Source organism: Cajanus cajan, chromosome 2 (assembly GCF_000230855.2).
Source record: "Cajanus cajan strain Asha chromosome 2, NIPB_CcT2T_4, whole genome shotgun sequence".
Taxonomy (NCBI): domain Eukaryota; kingdom Viridiplantae; phylum Streptophyta; class Magnoliopsida; order Fabales; family Fabaceae; genus Cajanus; species Cajanus cajan.
The window spans coordinates 23,652,563-23,662,326 of NC_138518.1; the positions used below are offsets into that span (position 1 = coordinate 23,652,563).

At 35.6% G+C, this 9,764-nt stretch overlaps 1 protein-coding gene across 1 annotated transcript; it reads right to left on the reverse strand.

Moving 5' to 3' along the window:
- Positions 1-2,198: 2,198 nt before the first annotated feature.
- On the reverse strand, positions 2,199-6,503 carry LOC109805195 (signal recognition particle receptor alpha subunit family protein). Its single transcript, XM_020367204.3, has 9 exons — positions 5,364-6,503; positions 4,354-4,438; positions 3,937-4,032; positions 3,677-3,829; positions 3,470-3,577; positions 3,234-3,353; positions 2,841-2,966; positions 2,669-2,752; positions 2,199-2,563 (listed from the first exon to the last, which is right to left on the reverse strand). Exons 1-9 carry the CDS (start codon positions 6,344-6,346, stop codon positions 2,438-2,440), a joined length of 1,881 nt encoding a protein of 626 aa, XP_020222793.2. The 5' UTR covers positions 6,347-6,503; the 3' UTR covers positions 2,199-2,437.
- Between the last annotated feature and the right edge of the window lie 3,261 nt (positions 6,504-9,764).

A 9,764-nucleotide genomic window follows, 5' to 3' on the forward strand; every position in this document is an offset into this window, starting at 1 on the left:
ATTAAGCATTGATATGCTAATTATTGTATAAATTATTAAGCATTGGTATGCTGTTCTTGGTTGATATATTAAGCATTGATATGCTAATTATTGTATGAATTATTTAGCATTGGTATGTTGTTCTTGGTTGATATATTAAGCATTAATATGCTATCATTGTATAAATTGTTAAGCATTGATATGTTGTTATTGGTTGAGATGTTAAGCATTGTTATGCTATTATTGGTTGAGATGTTAAGCATTGACATGTTGTACATGATTGATGTTGTTGATCTCTATATGCATTGACTGGATGTAATGTATATAGTAGATGTTTAATAAGGTGTGGATGCTAAGAATGCAGTGCGACATTATAGCATGATGGCTAACTTAGGATTTGAGGAGAGAAAACTATTTTGAAAATTGAAGATCCCGCATAGGGTATCTTGGATTGGTGCTCAAGTAGGCCACTGTTTGGAAAACCCTCCTTGAGTAGGTATATCTCTTGGATTAGGTTTTGAGGTGTGTTGAGTCTCCTCCAAATCCTTAGTTAGTAGTTGAGTAAGGTAGGAGGTCGAGGGCTACAACCCTTAACCAAGTACCTGGAAAGGTTGCGTGGTTCCTTGCGGATAGTCGGTGGGCGAACTCCACAAGTGACTTGATAATGCATGTCAAGGTCATGGTAAGCCTGTACCCAGTTGTGTTATACCTGACGGTGGAACCGGACTTTCCTAGTGTAAGTGATGAGACCCGAGAAACTAGAGGAGGGATTGGTATCCCATTTTGTTGTGATTGAGCCGATGCTTCGGGCGTGAAAACGATTGGGTTGGTTCGGTAGGGTGGAAATCACTTAGACTGCTCATGTGGTTAGGAGATCTCCTAGTTGTATATGCGTGACGACGCATTAGTTGATGTTGCATGTGTTGTTGCATTCAAGCTGCATATAGTGTTATATGAATGAGTTGATAGTTGAATTATTGTGTTAAAAAACTATGTCATTGTGCTGTGATGATGAGTTGTTGATCACTAGAACTAGAGGAGAAATTTTCTAAGTTATTCATCCCATTGTGCGTATTGAGATAGTTGTGGTGCTTTGAGAGCCCAATTTGTTGAAAAACCCTCCTTGGGAAGTTGTCCCTTGGAGTGGATGATGTGTTGTTCTCCTCTAGGACTTAGTCGATCCCGTGTATGGGCAAGATCGAGGCACATGTGTATAAAGCGACCACGGTATAAGGGCCAGGCCGAGCTATACCGATTACAAGCGACCAATTTGAATAAAGTACAATGTGTTTAAAATGTTGTTGCTATTATGATGAGGTGTCTAATAGTTTGCGTTGAGGTGTTCATACTATGTTGATCAGTGTTGATGTACTGAATTAAGTTGAAATGATATTAAGATGTGTAGTATGCGTGTTGTTTGTCCTCTGTGATGGACGTGAAGATGATTATATAGTTGATTGTGTTGCATATTTAATTATTATGAGTTGTTTATTGTCTCTAGCTTACCCTTGCATGTTTCCATGTTGGTTGAACTGCGATGATCATACGATGTATGGGAACAGGCAGGGATAGGCTGAGAGATAGCTGCTAGAGACCACAGGAGGTGCCTAGAGTGGATGTTTTCTTTTGTAGGCTACCTTATAGTAACATATTTTGTTATATATAGCTAGGTGTTGTTGGTTACTTGCTTGACAACTTGTGTTGTAAATTTATTTATTATACTATTTTAGTATATATTCCAGTGGTACGTAGTATTATTTCGTAGTATAACGACCATAATAGGTCGTTACACAATTACCCTCCAAGATTCAACCTAGAACATGCATATCGCCATTATATTGTGATTCTAACATTTTCCCCGTGGAGTCGGCATTTCAGGAGTTTGATTATAGACTTGTAGTCACATGGTCGAGATTTGTTTGCTTAGAAACCTTATAATGCTTGTAAATTGTAATTAGATGATCACGAACACATCTTTGTCCCCAATGTTACTAGGTTATAAAATATGAAAATAACTTTAAACTACATTTCAAAACGGCGTTAGATTTTACGATTTAACAAAATGTAAAATAACTTATTTGACATAAAATTTATGACAGATTACAATTTGTATTATCGTAAATCACCTTTATTTTGTTAATATGTATGTTTGACGGTTTGTTTAAAACTGGAGTTGGAAAAAGCTTCCCATGAGGGTGGAAGGAAGAAGGTCTCGAGTATATTAGGAAACGTCTTTCACTGCACCTTATATATTACACTCATGAAGAAGCACCCCAAAAGGGTGCAAGTAGGGACGATGCTGAATACAAGCTTCTTAACTAAACAAACCAAATTGCATGAATGTCAAAGCCACAGTATTTTTTCCTCACAAAGTAATGGGATAAACGAGGATCAACAAGTTCATCATCAAACAGAAACACACGACAGGTGAACAGCATTGCAAGGTAAAATAGTGCCCTCATTTTAGGAGAGTTTTCACAATTGATTTGACATTGAGTTTCTTGAGGTCAGTATAAGACTGTCCACAGCCAACAAACATGACAGGAGCTCCAGATATGTAAACCATTGAAAGTGCAGCTCCCACCTGACAAGGGAATCATCGGGAAACCAATAATTATTCATGATCAAACAGGATCCATATCATATGTTAAGCCCAAAATTCATACTTGCAATTTTAGAATTCATGTACCTTGTCATCAATGGTGTCGAACTTTGTGAGCAAGATACCATCAATCAATCTTGGATTAGCTGATGCTGAGAGGTCAGCTAATTTCTGCGGTGAAAAGTTTGGGGTTAAATGTAGGAAATAAAAATAGGAAAAAGACTATTAGCAGGGATATTAAGCAGAATATAAATCAAACCTGATTGAACTTTGAAAGCTGATCAACTGCGTCATTACCAACAAGTGCTTCTCCAACAAATAAGACCAGATCTGGATTGTTCAGGTAGATGAGCTTTGACAGTGCTCTCATCAGTGGTTCATTATCCTGAGTAAACCAGCAGCCACATATCAGATGTACATAAAAGCATTCAAATAAACACCATCTAATATTATTATGTATACAGAGCCACAATGATTCAATCAGTTCAGTTCAAGAATGTTCGTTGTTGAACAATAACAGAAAAAACAAAAATAGAGGGTGTCAATGGTTAGAGATAACCTGCCATTTGTAAGGTAGCAAACGTCACATATATAACCCAAACATCTGATAAAATAATCTAGCTCTTGAGAAGAATAATAACTACATTAATACCTGCATACGACCAGCTGTATCAACAAGAACCACATCTGAACCATTGCGTGAAGCTTCCTGAATTGCTTCTTTTGCCACAATGGCCGGATCTTTCTCATAGCCCTTCTCAAATATAGGGATCTGAAACAGAGAACTTATAAGACAAAATGCTTCTAGTAAAAAGTTTTAACATGATCTAGGAAAATAAACACAGGTTAAAGAACACCAGTAATTTAAGCAGTAAATTCAATATAAACCTGAAGTCTACGAGCATGAGTCCGCAGCTGCTCAACAGCCCCTGATCGAAATGTGTCACAAGCTGCCATCATAACACTGACATTGTGCTGCAGAAGCCAGTAAGCAACCTACGAGGCAACACATAAAATAAGCCAATCTTTTCAAGTTAAAAGGCACACTAAATATGGAATCCTAACTATATTGGATAACTATATGATCTACTCCACCTTAGCTAGATTAGTAGATTTTCCAACACCATTAACACCAACAAATACAACAACATATGGTTTCCTTTGCTCCTTGGCAGCATGCACATCCCTTAGTATATCAATTGAACGTCTAGGAGTTAAAATTCGAACAAGTGCTTCTTCCATTGCCGCCTACATTAATATTTTAAAGTTATACTGTTAGTACAAATGTTATACAAGTGCATTCATAAATGTAAAGGCAGCACCAAATGTAGATACGAAAGAAGATAGAAACAAACCTGCACTGTTGAAGATATCCTTGTAAATGAAGCCAGCTTTTTGCCTTCAAGACTTGCTGCCACTGATTCACAGAGTTTCTCAGCTATCTCCTCAGCCTACAAGAAACATAGAATGAAAACAATATTATCTAGGTAAAGGACCCAAATGATTACCTACCCATTAAGATGTGACATGAGAAATGCTAGGAACACATTCTCTAACACTATTTTGAACACACCTACTCCTATTAGTTTGAAATTTATAGGAAATCACAAAATTTTGCGGGTCTCGTTCTATTTAATGAAACTCTCATGATTTTGTAGTTTTCAATAAATTTTAACTAATGGAGGAGGGAGAATGTGTTACTAGCACTATTCCTAAGGTATATACAGAGTATAAAGAAGAGAAAAATAACACTATTGAGTAAAAACACGCACCACATTCTTGGTCATGAGCCTATCCTTTAGAGCTTTCAAAGCTGGTTCTAAGTCTGACTTCTCCAAATTTGCCTTCCCTGCAATGCTGCACACAAGGATATGTGAAAACATTCTAATTAGTCATGTCAGAGAAAAGCGGAAAATAAAAATAAGATAAAAAATGTAAAAAGCTAATTATAGATTTTAATTTAGTCTGTGTCAAGAGGTGCAAAAGTTATTTGAAACCAGATAACATGAAATGCTTAAGGATAAAATTAAGAAGAATTTCTCTGAATCCTTGACATTAAGCTTTCAAATCAAACAATGAAATGTGGATTTTTTTCCCATCATTAAGTAGCCTTTATTTAGAATATATAGTAGAATTTTAGAAGAAACATCCACATGTCATTGTTTTTTATTTAAGAACTTGATGGCAAGGATATAAGGAACTTGATCAATGTCTGGTTTTATTCTGCCTCAGTAAACATCAGTAAAGGGAAACTGGAAACAAGATAACATCCCTTGATTATTCAAAATGAAACTTGATTCATCATGTCAGACAGAGAACTTTCAAGAACAATAATAACTATTTTGTTCTGTTCCCCTCCTCTACCCCATTGCTAAATTTTCTGGTAAAGTGATAGAACACCTAATTGCATTACAATTTACAAAGTGAACTAAGAGGGTTCCTTGAAAATACATGCATGTAAACTGCCAAATGTTTCATAATACTGAACTGATTTCTCACAAATAAGGTTCAATTCAAGAAAATTTACAGAACATAATTTTATTAGCAACACAATATTGCAGCAAAACTAGAAACACACTGCTGCACAAACCCACAGTAATATACAGTTATATATCAATTTTAAAAAACTTCTGGCATGAGAGAAACAAACCCATAGGCCCGTGTGTGTGTATACGCTAAAATACAAATCATTTCAGCAAGATACTCAAACGACTTAAATAAAAGATAAACAATTATGCTAGAAAAGTACAGAATATATAAAGAATAGGCAGGGTAATCTTACCTCTGGAACATGGATGAAAACCAACCCTTGCTTTTGGCATCAGGCTTTCTGTTCTTCCCCACATCCTCCTCGTCCTCCTCTTCACTTTCACTGCTAACAATCTCTTCTTTATCCATCATACTTTCACCTTGATCTGCAGCCACAAAATCTATGTTCCTGTCCCCATCCTCACCAGCATGATCAGTAAAGTCCAGTTTAGTTTCCTTAGTTGCAGCATCATCCCAAACCCTATTTTTTTTTGTAACTTTCTTGTTTGGTTCTGCCTTGGAGGCCTTGGCAACAGTATCTGCCTTCTTCCCACCACCTTTAGTCCTAAGCTTCTGAAGCTTATGTACATCAAAAGCCCCAACATTGGGACTTCCATTCTCCCTACCATTCACATCACTAAGGTTAGCATCTTTAGCAACAAAATTGCCATTGGAGTGTCCATTCTCCAACTTCCTACCATTAGCATCATCACCATCACCACCACCACCACCACCACCACCATTCTTCACCACACCACCACTCTTCTTCTTATTCCCTCCCTCAAATCCCAACTTATTGTTACCCTGCACCTGCTTCTTCGTATTCCCAGCAACAGGATTCAAATTGGACCGCTTCAAATCCTCAGCACGAGCCAGGGCCTCCATCTTCAACTGCCTAAAAGTCTCATCAAAATCAGGGTATGCAGTCCTTTTGGGATCATAAACCTGCGAAAACTCCCGCTTCACCATAGCAAGCAGATCCTCCACATACAAGAGGTGAAGGATCCGTTGGTACACAGCCACAAACACAATGCCAAGTTCATTGTGGAAGGTCCACTTGAGGGTGTAGGAAGCACCAGGGGCATCATAATTGTACGATGCCGCACCAGATCGCTCCTCCAAAAGGCAGGAACGGATCAAGGTATCAATCGGTGAACCTTTCAGAGCGTTCCCAAGTTCTTTACAAGTCCACAGGATTAACCCTCCTCTTGTAAATATCAGTAACTGCTCTAACATCCTTGATAACTTACAATTCTCCTGTAATCAATCAATAACAACAACTAGTGAATTACTTGAGCAAAAAAAAAAGGAAATTTTCATGTTCGGAAAAACCTAGAATCTAACACCCATGAAACACAATCACGGAAAATCATGCTTTTGTTCGTTTGTCGTGTGATTCATTATTACGTTGGACAAATCAAGACAAAAGGGATTCGATCGAAAGAACAAAGAAAAACATCGCGGTGATGGGAAGATACCTGTTGTTGTTGTTGTTGTGGTTTCTCGGGGCTGTGTGAGAAACGCGTTTCACGAGAGTAGAGAGAAAAATTTAAAAAGAAAAAGAAAAAGAAAAATGAAATTCGAGTTTCTGAAAATCGGTTTATACTTATAGTTATAATATACGGATGCACGATATTTACAGTTCTACGCGTGCGCTTAGCTAATTCTTTTTGGACATATTAATGATAATATCATAATTCTTTGACTGTTTTTTTTTCTTCTTTTGACTACATATATGATAATTCTTACAATAAGTTATATAATATTTTTTAATTTCTCTATTTTATATATCATTAAATAATTTTATCGAACATTTATTTTTTCTTTTATTAATTATAAATTTTCGTGTGAAAGTAAAAATTTTCCTCTTTTTCCCTGCCAATTAAAGGCTTAAAAGAGAAAAATAGAATCCCATCTTTTAATTTTCAAAAATTTAATTGAGATATTAAATATATATATAAAAATTTATATTAATAAATAAATATGTATAAATAAATAATTAAATTTTATAATAATTATCTTAACAATCATCTCAATAATGATTTTTTGATTATATAATTTTTTTATTTGATGCATGATAATTAAACTTAAAATTTATTGTTAAAATATATTTAATGTTAAATCCTAGAGGAGATGAATATGATATATATATATATATATATAATATATATATATATATTAAAGATTATATTTGATGATACAGAATCTTATAGAAAAAACAACATAATAATTTTGGTGAAGAGAAAAGAACTATTAGAATATGTTTGAAGAGAGAATTTAAATGAAGTAATTTATATTTTTAAATAATTTTAAATATTTTTGGATAAAATATTTTATTTGGATAAAAAATTTATAAAGAATTTGAAATCTAAGAATTTGTGAAATTTCTTATGTGTTTGGATGAAAAATTTTAAAAATTTAAGGAATTTAAAATTTGAATTACTTTAATTTTAATTTTTATCATTCTTTAAAAGTTTTATTTAGATAAACCAATTCAAATTTTTAATTTATATATGATAATTTGATTTTCAACATATGTACAATTGATTTTAAATATATATATATATATATATATATATATATATATTGAGATTTTAAGATTAAAATTTATATAAAAAATATTAGTCAATTTTTAAATATTTAATAATTTTAAAAATTAATATTTGAATATTCAATAATTAAAAAAATTATTGCGTTTATATGTTGACTTTAAAAGAGAGGTGAGAGACGTAGGAAAAACAATGAAAAAAAGAAGAATAGACAAAATAAAAAGAGGGAGAGATGAAGAGAAAAGAGAAATAGGGGAATTGAGAGGAGAAAGAAAATAAATAAAAATTAGAGAGAGAAGAAAAAAAAATTAGGAGAGGAAAAAAAAAGGAAAATGAGAGAGAAAGGAGAAAGAAAATAGAGTATGAAGGATGGGAAAGTGAGAAACAAAAACAAACATAAGAGATAAGAGATAAAAGATATACAAGTAGGGATGACAACGGGGTCTGTGAGGGCGAGTAGTAGATATATGTACCCTCCCTATCATATAAAAACCAGCCTCATATCTACCCCATATTTGCACGGATATCTGTCTAGCGACTATCACGAATTTTATAAATATCCGTGGGTATCCATAGATATTCATGGATACTTGTGAATTATTTTAAAAATAAAAAGTATTCTAAATAACTTTAAGTTTATATTTGATGTTAATTTTATATTGTGAATTATTTCTTAAAATTCTTATTTTAATTAAGGTTTAAATATATTTTTAGTTTCTCAAATTTAAAACTTGTTCTTACCGGGAATCCGAGGTAGGGATGATCTGTTGGGTAAGATCGGTGAGCTTCCTTCACTGGTACGTTGATGCTCCAAGATGGGGGTGGTACCTGCAAAAGAGACTCCGATGCTAAAGTTAGTGTTTGTGGGTATATGAGTCTCGTATAAGTAATGCACGTACCTTTGTGTGTATTAGGGTTTTGTTGGGCCTTGGGCCCGAGATCAGTTTATGACCTAATTGGATAGCGAGCCGATGTCGCCTAGCGCGTGTCCGAGGTCACTCCGCGCTGTGATGCCGAGCTCGAGCTCGGCATAGCGGTACAGATAGTACACTAGCCCCCCGAGCTCCGAAGACCGTAGGTCGAGGAGTTAAGACCGAGCTCGACAAGGGGTCGTGACTTTTCGCGTACGCCTATTTGTCATGACGCCATGTGTCATAACCGTCACCTCGTTCCCATAACGCATGGGCGGCACGGTGACAAGATTGTATTTTTATTTGTTTGATGACGTGGCCTCTTTGGGCCGATGTGGTGTTCCGATGTCCATGTTTCATGGTCGGGCTGAGGAGCTCGGCAATAATAAGCTTACTGCTTGGTTAGGCTGGTAAACCTTTGACCGAGTCAGCAGATTGGTGAGGGACAAGTCGGCAACTCGGCTGGCCAGTACACTTTCCCCCCAAGCACCGAGTGATGTAAGAGCAAAGAGGCTTCTGAGGAGTTCCCAAATTTGTTGTTTGAAGGTTCAAATTCGACCTTGTTAAGTAGATGTGATCTCAAGGTTCGGACTCGACCTTGGCATATCAAGGTTCAAACTTGACCTTGGTTAAGAAAATGTGATCTCAAGGTTCGGACTCGACCTTGGCATATCAAGGTTCGAACTCGACCTTGGTTAAGAAAATGTGATCTCAAGGTTCGAACTCGACCTTGGCATCAAGGTTCGGATTCGACCTTGGCAACGTAATTTGTATTTGAAGGTTTGAACCCGACTTTAACATCAAGGTTCGAACTCGACCTTGGCAAGTCGTCATGGTTAATGTGCCAATACCGAAAATGTATAAGAATGGAGTTGCTTTGTTGATTTATTTCTGAGGTGTGCCTCGTTAAAACCTTCCTTGGCCAAAAACCCTTTTCTTTAGTGGGAAAAAAGGCTGAGGAGGAAAAAAGAGTACATCACCTGAATTTACTGTTGAGCTTAGGAGAATTGGAAGCTTTAAGAGTTTTGATGATCACAACATGAGAGGAACAAATTGGAGATCACAAGTGTACAACAACAACATTGGACACAAAAACAAAGTCAAGGAAGAGTCAAGAAAAATGTGTTGGAGAATGGCTATGTAATAGAACTTAGGAGATGAATTTTTATATTTGTGTATACTTGTATGTGTGCT

What these genes read in the sequence shown, in the direction of transcription:
- LOC109805195 (XM_020367204.3), bottom strand. Translation starts at nt 6,346, where the DNA reads ATGTTAGAGCAGTTACTGATATTTACAAGAGGAGGGTTAATCCTGTGG. An exon ending in TTTTCATCCATGTTCCAGAG is followed by an intron (nt 4,439 to 5,363) that starts GTAAGATTACCC and finishes CCTTGTGTGCAG; the next exon opens with CATTGCAGGGAAGGCAAATT. An exon ending in GGCTCATGACCAAGAATGTG is followed by an intron (nt 4,033 to 4,353) that starts GTGCGTGTTTTT and finishes TGTTTCTTGTAG; the next exon opens with GCTGAGGAGATAGCTGAGAA.